Genomic DNA, 13229 nt, shown 5'->3' with positions numbered 1-13229 from the left:
CCCTCCTCTGTCTCAGGATACCTTCTATCGGTCCATAAAGACATGTTTTATAATGTCCCCTCCTCTGTCTCAGGATACCTTCTACCGGTCCATAAAGACATGTTTTATAATGTCCCCTCTGTCTCTGTCTCAGGATACCTTCTACCGGTCCATAAAGACATGTTTTATAATGTCCCCGTCTCTGTCTCTGTCTCAGGATACCTTCTACCGGTCCATAAAGACATGTTTTATAATGTCCCCTCCTCTGTCTCTGTCTCAGGATACCTTCTACCGGTCCATAAAGACATGTTTTATAATGTCCCCTCCTCTGTCTCTGTCTCAGGATACCTTCTACCGGTCCATAAAGACATGTTTTATAATGTCCCCTCCTCTGTCTCAGGATACCTTCTACCGGTCCACAAAGACATGTTTTATAATGTCCCCGTCTCTGTCTCTGTCTCAGGATACCTTCTACCGGTCCATAAAGACATGTTTTATAATGTCCCCTCCTCTGTCTCTGTCTCAGGATACCTTCTACCGGTCCATAAAGACATGTTTTATAATGTCCCCTCCTCTGTCTCTGTCTCAGGATACCTTCTACCGGTCCATAAAGACATGTTTTATAATGTCCCCTCCTCTGTCTCAGGATACCTTCTACCGGTCCATAAAGACATGTTTTATAACGTCCCCTCCTCTGTCTCTGTCTCAGGATACCTTCTACTGGTCCATAAAGACATGTTTTATAACGTCCCCGTCTCTGTCTCTGTCTCAGGATACCTTCTACTGGTCCATAAAGACATGTTTTATAACGTCCCCGTCTCTGTCTCTGTCTCAGGATACCTTCTACTGGTCCATAAAGACATGTTTTATAATGTCCCCTCCTCTGTCTCTGTCTCAGGATACCTTCTACCGGTCCATAAAGACATGTTTTATAATGTCCCCTCCTCTGTCTCTGTCTCAGGATACCTTCTACCGGTCCATAAAGACATGTTTTATAATGTCCCCGTCTCTGTCTCTGTCTCAGAATACCTTCTATCGGTCCATAAAGACATGTTTTATAATGTCCCCTCCTCTGTCTCTGTCTCAGGATACCTTCTATCGGTCCATAAAGACATGTTTTATAATGTCCCCTCCTCTGTCTCTGTCTCAGGATACCTTCTACCGGTCCACAAAGACATGTTTTATAATGTCCCCGTCTCTGTCTCAGGATACCTTCTACCGGTCCACAAAGACATGTTTTATAATGTCCCCGTCTCTGTCTCAGGATACCTTCTACCGGTCCACAAAGACATGTTTTATAATGTCCCCTCCTCTGTCTCTGTCTCAGGATACCTTCTACCGGTCCATAAAGACATGTTTTATAATGTCCCCGTCTCTGTCTCTGTCTCAGGATACCTTCTACCGGTCCACAAAGACATGTTTTATAATGTCCCCGTCTCTGTCTCAGGATACCTTCTACCGGTCCATAAAGACATGTTTTATAATGTCCCCGTCTCTGTCTCTGTCTCAGGATACCTTCTACCTGTCCATAAAGACATGTTTTATAATGTCCCCTCCTCTGTCTCAGGATACCTTCTACTGGTCCATAAAGACATGTTTTATAATGTCCCCTCCTCTGTCTCTGTCTCAGAATACCTTCTACCGGTCCATAAAGACATGTTTTATAATGTCCCCTCCTCTGTCTCTGTCTCAGGATACCTTCTACCGGTCCATAAAGACATGTTTTATAATGTCCCCGTCTCTGTCTCTGTCTCAGGATACCTTCTACCGGTCCATAAAGACATGTTTTATAATGTCCCCTCCTCTGTCTCTGTCTCAGGATACCTTCTACCGGTCCATAAAGACATGTTTTATAATGTCCCCGTCTCTGTCTCTGTCTCAGGATACCTTCTACCGGTCCATAAAGACATGTTTTATAATGTCCCCTCCTCTGTCTCTGTCTCAGGATACCTTCTACCGGTCCATAAAGACATGTTTTATAATGTCCCCGTCTCTGTCTCTGTCTCAGGATACCTTCTACCGGTCCATAAAGACATGTTTTATATTGTCCCCTCCTCTGTCTCTGTCCCAGGATACGTTCTACCGGTCCACAAAGACATGTTTTATAACGTCCCCGTCTTTGTCTCTGTCTCAGGATACCTTCTACCTGTCCATAAAGACATGTTTTATAATGTCCCCTCCTCTGTCTCTGTCTCAGAATACCTTCTACCGGTCCATAAAGACATGTTTTATAATGTCCCCTCCTCTGTCTCTGTCTCAGGATACCTTCTACCGGTCCATAAAGACATGTTTTATAATGTCCCCTCCTCTGTCTCAGGATACCTTCTATCGGTCCATAAAGACATGTTTTATAATGTCCCCTCCTCTGTCTCAGGATACCTTCTACCGGTCCATAAAGACATGTTTTATAATGTCCCCTCCTCTGTCTCAGGATACCTTCTATCGGTCCATAAAGACATGTTTTATAATGTCCCCTCCTCTGTCTCTGTCTCAGGATACCTTCTACCGGTCCACAAAGACATGTTTTATAACGTCCCCGTCTCTGTCTCTGTCTCAGGATACCTTCTACCTGTCCATAAAGACATGTTTTATAATGTCCCCTCCTCTGTCTCTGTCTCTGGATACCTTCTACCGGTCCACAAAGACATGTTTTATAATGTCCCCTCCTCTGTCTCAGGATACCTTCTATCGGTCCATAAAGACATGTTTTATAATGTCCCCTCCTCTGTCTCAGGATACCTTCTACCGGTCCATAAAGACATGTTTTATAATGTCCCCTCTGTCTCTGTCTCAGGATACCTTCTACCGGTCCATAAAGACATGTTTTATAATGTCCCCGCTCTGTCTCTGTCTCAGGATACCTTCTACCGGTCCATAAAGACATGTTTTATAATGTCCCCTCCTCTGTCTCTGTCTCAGGATACCTTCTACCGGTCCATAAAGACATGTTTTATAATGTCCCCTCCTCTGTCTCTGTCTCAGGATACCTTCTACCGGTCCATAAAGACATGTTTTATAATGTCCCCTCCTCTGTCTCAGGATACCTTCTACCGGTCCACAAAGACATGTTTTATAATGTCCCCGTCTCTGTCTCTGTCTCAGGATACCTTCTACCGGTCCATAAAGACATGTTTTATAATGTCCCCTCCTCTGTCTCTGTCTCAGGATACCTTCTACCGGTCCATAAAGACATGTTTTATAATGTCCCCTCCTCTGTCTCAGGATACCTTCTACCGGTCCATAAAGACATGTTTTATAATGTCCCCTCCTCTGTCTCTGTCTCAGGATACCTTCTACCGGTCCATAAAGACATGTTTTATAATGTCCCCTCCTCTGTCTCAGGATACCTTCTACCGGTCCATAAAGACATGTTTTATAATGTCCCCTCCTCTGTCTCTGTCTCAGGATACCTTCTACCGGTCCATAAAGACATGTTTTATAATGTCCCCTCCTCTGTCTCTGTCTCAGGATACCTTCTACCGGTCCATAAAGACATGTTTTATAATGTCCCCTCCTCTGTCTCTGTCTCAGGATACCTTCTACCGGTCCATAAAGACATGTTTTATAATGTCCCCTCCTCTGTCTCTGTCTCAGGATACCTTCTACCGGTCCACAAAGACATGTTTTATAATGTCCCCGCCTCTGTCTCTGTCTCAGGATACCTTCTACCGGTCCATAAAGACATGTTTTATAATGTCCCCTCCTCTGTCTCTGGATACCTTCTACCGGTCCATAAAGACGTGTTTTATAATGTCCCCGCCTCTGTCTCTGTCTCAGGATACCTTCTACCGGTCCATAAAGACATGTTTTATAATGTCCCCTCCTCTGTCTCTGTCTCAGGATACCTTCTACCGGTCCATAAAGACATGTTTTATAATGTCCCCTCCTCTGTCTCAGGATACCTTCTACCGGTCCATAAAGACATGTTTTATAATGTCCCCTCCTCTGTCTCTGTCTCAGGATACCTTCTACCGGTCCACAAAGACATGTTTTATAATGTCCCCGCCTCTGTCTCTGTCTCAGGATACCTTCTATCGGTCCATAAAGACATGTTTTATAATGTCCCCTCCTCTGTCTCTGGATACCTTCTACCGGTCCATAAAGACATGTTTTATAATGTCCCCGTCTCTGTCTCAGGATACCTTCTACCGGTCCATAAAGACATATTTTATAATGTCCCCTCCTCTGTCTCTGTCTCAGGATACCTTCTACCGGTCCATAAAGACATGTTTTATAATGTCCCCTCCTCTGTCTCTGTCTCAGGATACCTTCTACCGGTCCACAAAGACATGTTTTATAATGTCCCCGCCTCTGTCTCTGTCTCAGGATACCTTCTATCGGTCCATAAAGACATGTTTTATAATGTCCCCTCCTCTGTCTCTGGATACCTTCTACCGGTCCACAAAGACATGTTTTATAATGTCCCCGTCTCTGTCTCAGGATACCTTCTGTCTCTGTCTCAGTCCCATAAAGACATGTTTTATAATGTCCCCTCCTCTGTCTCTGTCTCAGGATACCTTCTACCGGTCCATAAAGACATGTTTTATAATGTCCCCTCCTCTGTCTCTGTCTCAGGATACCTTCTACCGGTCCATAAAGACATGTTTTATAATGTCCCCTCCTCTGTCTCTGTCTCAGGATACCTTCTACCGGTCCATAAAGACATGTTTTATAATGTCCCCTCCTCTGTCTCAGGATACCTTCTACCGGTCCATAAAGACATGTTTTATAATGTCCCCTCCTCTGTCTCTGTCTCAGGATACCTTCTACCGGTCCATAAAGACATATTTTATAATGTCCCCTCCTCTGTCTCTGTCTCAGGATACCTTCTACCGGTCCATAAAGACATGTTTTATAATGTCCCCTCCTCTGTCTCTGTCTCAGGATACCTTCTACCGGTCCACAAAGACATGTTTTATAATGTCCCCGCCTCTGTCTCTGTCTCAGGATACCTTCTACCGGTCCATAAAGACATGTTTTATAATGTCCCCTCCTCTGTCTCTGGATACCTTCTACCGGTCCATAAAGACATGTTTTATAATGTCCCCTCCTCTGTCTCTGTCTCAGGATACCTTCTACCGGTCCATAAAGACATGTTTTATAATGTCCCCTCCTCTGTCTCTGTCTCAGGATACCTTCTACCGGTCCATAAAGACATGTTTTATAATGTCCCCTCCTCTGTCTCTGTCTCAGGATACCTTCTACCGGTCCATAAAGACATGTTTTATAATGTCCCCTCTGTCTCTGTCTCAGGATACCTTCTACCGGTCCACAAAGACATGTTTTATAATGTCCCCGCCTCTGTCTGTCTCAGGATACCTTCTATCGGTCCATAAAGACATGTTTTATAATGTCCCCTCCTCTGTCTCTGGATACCTTCTACCGGTCCATAAAGACATGTTTTATAATGTCCCCGTCTCTGTCTCAGGATACCTTCTACCGGTCCATAAAGACATGTTTTATAATGTCCCCGCCTCTGTCTCTGGATACCTTCTACCGGTCCATAAAGACATGTTTTATAATGTCCCCTCCTCTGTCTCTGTCTCAGGATACCTTCTACCGGTCCATAAAGACATGTTTTATAATGTCCCCTCCTCTGTCTCTGTCTCAGGATACCTTCTACCGGTCCATAAAGACATGTTTTATAATGTCCCCTCTGTCTCTGTCTCAGGATACCTTCTACCGGTCCATAAAGACATGTTTTATAATGTCCCCTCCTCTGTCTCTGTCTCAGGATACCTTCTACCGGTCCATAAAGACATGTTTTATAATGTCCCCGCCTCTGTCTCTGTCTCAGGATACCTTCTACCGGTCCATAAAGACATGTTTTATAATGTCCCCTCCTCTGTCTCTGTCTCAGGATACCTTCTACCGGTCCATAAAGACATGTTTTATAATGTCCCCTCCTCTGTCTCTGTCCCAGGATACGTTCTACCGGTACCTGAAGTCTCCGGTCCATAAAGACATGCAGAAGAGGGCTCTGGTCCCGGCGCCCCACGTCTTCACGTAAGACTCTGCAGGATATTCTGCACCTCCACCATATCATTGTTTATTGGACTGAAACATTCACCTGTCTCTCTCTTCCCCCCCTGTCTCTCTCTTCCCCCCCTGTCTCTCTCTTCCCCCCCTGTCTCTCTCACCACCCCCTCTCTGTCTCTCTCACCACCCCTCTCTGTCTCTCTCACCACCCCTTCTCTCTCTCTTCCCTCTCCCTCCTCTCCAGTGATGCCCAGTTGGAGGCCAATGTGAGGAATCGTAACCCAGGCATCAGCCCCATCCTGCAGTGGCAGCAGGAGGAGGAGGAGAAGGCAGTAGCAGCTGTTGCTGCCAGGCCCATTGACGTCAAAGCCATGGTGGCCACCAACAAGCTGGACAGGAAGTAGAGAGAGCCCAGGGCATCATGGGAAATGGAGTTTAATATACATGCGGTTGTTCATCTAATATATATTTGGTTTCCATGGAGATGGTGTTACATAGGAGTACTTTATGTACTAAATATTGGACTTATTAGCTACTGTTTTAATGGAGATATTGGTATTTTATAGAATCATTTATGTCCTCGACCACTGATGTCAAGCCAGTACGGATTGGTTGAATGAGGGAAATAAACTATTGTCTGTTGAGTACCTGTGTTGTGTTAAGGCCATTTACTGTACTGAGAATGAATCTGCTGATGATAAAATCTACTTCAGTTCAGATGGACAGAGAACAGGGACTGTCTGTCGGGGCCCTCTACTACACAACACACTACTACACAACACACTGAGAACAGGGACTGTCTGTAGGGGCCCTCTGCTACACAACACACTACTACACAACACACTGAGAACAGGGACTGTCTGTAGGGGCCCTCTGCTACACAACATACTACTACACAACACACTGAGAACAGGGACTGTCTGTAGGGGCCCTCTGCTACACAACACACTACTACACAACACACTGAGAACAGGGACTGTCTGTCGGGGCCCTCTACTACACAACACACTACTACACAACACACTGAGAACAGGGACTGTCTGTAGGGGCCCTCTGCTACACAACATACTACTACACAACATACTACTACATCAACTGATACACAACATACTACTACATCAACTGATACACAACACACTACTACATCAACTGATACACAACATACTACTACATCAACTGATACACAACACACTACTACATCAACTGATACACAACACACTACTACACAACATACTGATCCAAGATGGCGTAGCAGTAAGTCGTCCCGTCGTATCGTCTCTCTGTAAATATCTGTAAATATCGTCTCTTTTTTCGTTTTAGATATTTTTCTTCGCATATCTTTAAAAACATTTTGCTAAACCTGCTAAACCTAAGCTTCCAAATACTCTCCTGCAACCCGCCTCACCCAATGTAGCTACTTTTCCTAAAGTATTTATATTTACTTCGGAACCGGAACCCCTCAACTGATGCTAGCCAGCTAACCACCAGCTATGCTAGCGGTCTTCAGCTAACCAGTCATCAGCTAACCTTTAGTTCGGGAAGCTCTCGCCAGTTCGAACAACGCGACGCTAACCAGAGCATAACGGACCTATTTATTTTTTATCCCCGGATTCCCTCCGCAAACTGAATTTTTTTTTCAGCTGGATCTTCACAACTAGCTATCGAGCTAAACCCTGGTTGATTACTCCTGGCTAGCGTTTCCACCCACGTAGCTTGAAGCTAGCCCGGCCAGAGCTCCTGTGTTCCTAGCATACTCTTGGGCTTCTATACCCGGACCCACGACCGGTCTATCGATGTCACTGCATGAAGAGGAATAAACAGACTCACCCCATCGCGACGTCCTCCAAAGGCTAACTCTCTAGCCCTCGCTATCTCCTTGCTTGCTAATTCGGCATGCTAACTGCTAGCTTGTTTAGCCCAGGTCCGCTAACTACTACCTTGTTTACCTTGTTTGCTAATCTGCTAGCACAGGCCTGCTAACCGTCTGCATCGCAGTGGCCCATATGTACTTTCTATCTCTTCCCGATTTTAAAAATGTGTTTATACCTTCCGGAAACCTGCCTCACCCAATGTGATACGGAATCGCTATTATTTTTAATTTTTAGAACACACTCAAGAACCTCCAGAAGCTAACCAGCTAACTAGCTACAAGCTATTTAGTCATTGTTAGTTTTTTTAAACCTGGATAACACGCGCCAGTCCAGCCCCCCTGCCCCATCCACCGCTGCCCCTGGACTACATAGCTGATGCACGCTGGACTGTCCATTAATCACGGTACTCCATTCTGCTTGTTTGTTTGTTTTATCTGTCGGCCCCATTGCCTAGTCAATGCCATTTTACCTGCTGTTGTTATACTAGCTGATTAGCTGTTGTCTCACCCACTGTTTTAGCTAGCTTTCCCAATTCAACACCTGTGATTACTGTATGCCTCGCTGTATGTCTCTCTCAAATGTCAATATGCCTTGTATACTGTTGCTCAGGTTAGTTATCATTGTTTTAGTTCACAACGGAGCCCCTAATCCCACTCCTCATACCCCTGATACCTCCTTTGTCCCACCTCCCACATATGCGGTGACCTCACCCATTACAACCTCTCTCATCATCACCCAGTGCCTGGGCTTACCTCCGCCGTACCCGCACCCCACCATACCCCTGTCCGCGCATTATGACCTGAATATATTCTACCATGCCCAGAAACCTGCTCCTCTTATTCTCTGTCCCCAACGCTCTAGGCGACCAGTTTTGATAGCCTTTAGCCGCACCCTCATACTACTCCTTCTCTGTTCCGCGGGTGATGTGGAGGTAAACCCAGGCCCTGCATGTCCCCAGGCACCCTTATTTGTTGACTTCTGTGATCGAAAAGCCTTGGTTTCATGCATGTCAACATCAGAAGCCTCCTCCCTAAGTTTGTTTTACTCACTGCTTTAGCACACTCTGCTAACCCTAATGTCCTTGCAGTGTCTGAATCCTGGCTCAGGAAGGCCACCAAAAATTCAGAGATTTCCATACCCAACTATGACATCTTCCATCAAGATAGAACTGCCAAAGGGAGAGGAGTTGCAGTCTACTGCAGAGATAGCCTGCAAAGTAATGTCATACTTTCCAGGTCCATACCCAAACAGTTCGAACTACTAATTCTGAAAATTACTCTCTCCAGAAATAAGTCTCTCACTGTTGCCGCCTGCTACCGACCCCCCTCAGCTCCCCGCTGTGCCCTGGACACCATCTGTGAATTGATTGCCCCCCATCTAGCTTCAGAGTTTGTTCTGTTAGGTGACCTAAACTGGGATATGCTTAACACCCCGGCAGTCCTACAATCTAAGCTAGATGCCCTCAATCGCACACAAATCATCAAGGAACCCACCAGGTACAACCCTAACTCTGTAAGCAAGGGCACCCTCATAGACGTCATCCTGACCAACTGGCCCTCCAAATACACCTCCGCTGTCTTCAACCAGGATCTCAGCGACCACTGCCTCATTGCCTGTATCCGCTACGGTGCCGCAGTCAAACGACCACCCCTCATCACTGTCAAACGCTCCCTAAAACACTTCTGTGAGCAGGCCTTTCTAATCGACCTGGCCCGGGTATCCTGGAAGGACATTGACCTCATCCCGTCAGTTGAGGATGCCTGGTCATTCTTTAAGAGTAACTTCCTCACCATTTCAGATAAGCATGCTCCGTTCAAAAAATGCAGAACTAAGAACAGATACAGCCCTTGGTTCACTCCAGACCTGACTGCCCTCGACCAGCACAAAAACATCCTGTGGCGGACTGCAATAGCATCGAACAGTCCCCGCGATATGCAACTGTTCAGGGAAGTCAGGAACCAATACACGCAGTCAGTCAGGAAAGCGAAGGCCAGCTTCTTCAGGCAGAAGTTTGCATCCTGTAGCTCCAACTCCAAAAAGTTCTGGGACACTGTGAAGTCCATGGAGAACAAAAGCACCTCCTCCCAGCTGCCCACTGCACTGAGGCTAGGGAATACGGTCACCACCGACAAATCCATGATTATCGAAAACTTCAACAAGCATTTCTCAACGGCTGGCCATGCCTTCCGCCTGGCTACTCATACCTCTGCCAACAGCTCCGCCCCCCCCCCGCAGCTCCTCGCCCAAGCCTCTCCAGGTTCTCCTTTACCCAAATCCAGATAACAGATGTTCTGAAAGAGCTGCAAAACCTGGACCTGTATAAATCAGCTGGGCTTGACAATCTGGACCCTCTATTTCTGAAACTATCCGCCGCCATTGTCGCAACCCCTATTACCAGCCTGTTCAACCTCTCTTTCATATCGTCTGAGATCCCCAAGGATTGGAAAGCTGCTGCAGTCATCCCCCTCTTCAAAGGGGAGACACCCTGGACCCAAACTGTTACAGACCTATATCCATTCTGCCCTGCCCATCTAAGGTCTTCGAAAGCCAAGTCAACAAACAGGTCACTGACCATCTCGAATCCCACCGTACCTTCTCCGCTATGCAATCTGGTTTCCGAGCCGGTCACGGGTGCACCTCAGCCACACTCAAGGTACTAAACGACATCATAACCGCCATCGATAAAAGACAGTACTGTGCAACCGTCTTCATCGACCTTGCCAAGGCTTTCGACTCTGTCAATCACCAGATTCTTATCGGCAGACTCAGTAGCCTCGTTTTTCGGATGACTGCCTTGCCTGGTTCACCAATTACTTTGCAGACAGAGTTCAGTGTGTCAAATCGAAGGCATGCTGTCCGGTCCTCTGGCAGTCTCTATGGGGTGCCACAGGGTTCAATTCTCGGGCCGACTCTTTTCTCTGTATATATCAATGATGTTGGTCTTGCTGCGGGCGATTCCCTGATCCACCTCTACGCAGACGACACCATTCTATATACTTTCGGCCCGTCATTGGACACTGTGCTATCTAACCTCCAAACGAGCTTCAATGCCATACAACAATCCTTCCGTGGCCTCCAACTGCTCTTAAACGCTAGTAAAACCAAATGCATGCTTTTCAACCGATCGCTGCCTGCACCCGCATGCCCGACTAGCATCACCACACTGGATGGTTCCGACCTTGAATATGTGGACACCTATAAGTACCTAGGTGTCTGGCTAGACTGCAAAACTCTCCTTCCAGACCCATATCAAACATCTCCAATCGAAAATCAAATCAAGAGTCGGCTTTCTATTCCGCAACAAAGCCTCCTTCACTCACACTGCCAAGCTTACCCTAGTAAAACTGACTATCCTACCGATCCTCGACTTCGGCGATGTCATCTACAAAATCGCTTCCAACACTCTACTCAGCAAACTGGATGCAGTTTATCACAGTGCCATCCGTTTTGTCACTAAAGCACCTTATACTACCCACCACTGCGACTTGTATGCTCTAGTCAGCTGGCCCTCGCTACATATTCGTCGCCAGACCCACTGGCTCCAGGTCATCTACAAGGCCATGCTAGGTAAAGCTCCGCCTTATCTCAGTTCACTGGTCACGATGGCAACACCCATCCGTAGCACGTGCTCCAGCAGGTGTATCTCACTGATCATCCCTAAAGCAAACACCTCATTTGGCCGCCTTTCGTTCCAGTACTCTGCTGCCTGTGACTGGAACGAATTGCAAAAATCGCTGAAGTTGGAGACTTTTATCTCCCTCACCAACTTCAAACATCAGCTATCTGAGCAGCTAACCGATCGCTGCAGCTGTCCATAATCTATTGGTAAATAGCCCACCCATTTTCACCTACCTCATCCCCACAGTTATTTATTTACTTTTCTGCTCTTTTGCACACCAATATCTCTACCTGTACATAATCTGATCATTTATCACTCCAGTCTTAATCTGCAATATTGTAATTATTCACCTACCTCCTCATGCCTTTTGCACACATTGTATATAGACTCCCCTTTTTTTCTACTGTGTTATTGACTTGTTAATTGTTTACTCCATGTGTAACTCTGTGTTGTCTGTTCACACTGCTATGCTTTCTCAACTAGCCTACCTGGTTAAATAAAGGTGTTCTCAACTCGCCTACCTGGTTAAATAAAGGTGTTCTCAACTAGCCTACCTGGTTAAATAAAGGTGTTCTCAACTAGCCTACCTGGTTAAATAAAGGTGTTCTCAACTAGCCTACCTGGTTAAATGAAGGTGAAATAAAAAAATACTACTACATCAGAAATATATACATCTGGAAGAGCCACAAATGGAACGTGAAGAGGAATATGACTGTTAGAAGGAAATGGAAAGCCAGAGAGATAACAGTTGTTACCAGTCTGCAACTAGATAGATAACAGTTATCGTTACCAGTATGTAATTAGATAGATAACAGTTATCGTTACCAGTCTGCAACTAGATAGATAACAGTTATCATTACCAGTCTGTAATTAGATAGATAACAGTTATCGTTACCAGTCTGCAACTAGATAGATAACAGTTATCGTTACCAGTCTGCAACTAGATAGATAACAGTTATCGTTACCAGTCTGCATTAGATAGATAACAGTTATCGTTACCAGTCTGCAACTAGATAGATAACAGTTATCGTTACCAGTCTTCAACTAGATAGATAACAGTTATCGTTACCAGTCTGCATTAGATAGATAACACTTATAGTTACCAGTCTTGAACTAGATAGATAACAGTTATCATTACCAGTCTTCAACTAGATAGATAACAGTTATCGTTACCAGTCTGCAAAATGTATTTTATATTTGTGTGTGTTTGTAAGTCTCACATGTCCCTCTGTAGGTGGTGTATTGTTCATATGTCTTACATCATTTCTGTCTGTCTGTCTGGTTCCAACACTCTGTCTGTCTGTCTGGTTCCAACACTCTGTCTGTCTGTCTGTCTGGTTCCAACACTGTCTCTCTGTCTGTCTGGTTCCAACACTATGTCTGTCTGTCTGGTTCCAACACTCTGTCTGTCTGTCTGGTTCCAACACTCTGTCTGTCTGTCTGGTTCCAACACTCTGTCTGTCTGTCTGTCTGTCTGTCTGGTTCCAACACTCTGTCTGTCTGTCTGTTCTGTCTGTCTGTCTGTCTGTCTGGTTCCAACACTGTCTGTCTGTCTGTCTGTCTGTCTGTCTGTCTGTCTGTCTGTCTGTCTGTCTGTCTGTCTGTCTGTTCCAACACTGTCTGTCTGTCTGTCTGTCTGTCTGTCTGTCTGTCTGTCTGTCTGTCTGTCTGGTTCCAACACTCTGTCTGTCTGTCTGTCTGTCTGTCTGTCTGTCTGTCTGTCTGTCTGTCTGTCTGTCTGTCTGTCTGTCTGGGTGTACTGTATGTGTGTGTGTGTGTGT

General features: G+C 45.7%; 1 protein-coding gene across 1 annotated transcript in view; it reads left to right on the top strand.

Annotated features, from left to right (window-relative positions):
- LOC118381919 (regulator of G-protein signaling 9-like) overlaps nt 1–6605 on the top strand; it is a 44512-nt gene extending 37907 nt beyond the window's left edge. The window contains exons 16-17 of the mRNA XM_052503384.1: nt 5903–5985; nt 6203–6605. Coding sequence (XP_052359344.1) covers nt 5903–5985; nt 6203–6362 — 243 coding nt within the window. The 3' untranslated portion in view covers nt 6363–6605. The remainder of the gene's footprint in view (nt 1–5902; nt 5986–6202) is intronic.
- The last annotated feature ends 6624 nt before the right edge of the window (nt 6606–13229 follow it).

This window comes from Oncorhynchus keta, unplaced genomic scaffold (assembly GCF_023373465.1).
Source record: "Oncorhynchus keta strain PuntledgeMale-10-30-2019 unplaced genomic scaffold, Oket_V2 Un_contig_17315_pilon_pilon, whole genome shotgun sequence".
Taxonomy (NCBI): domain Eukaryota; kingdom Metazoa; phylum Chordata; class Actinopteri; order Salmoniformes; family Salmonidae; genus Oncorhynchus; species Oncorhynchus keta.
The sequence above is the reverse complement of the archived record's forward strand: the minus strand, read 5'-3'. Positions and strand labels throughout refer to the sequence as shown.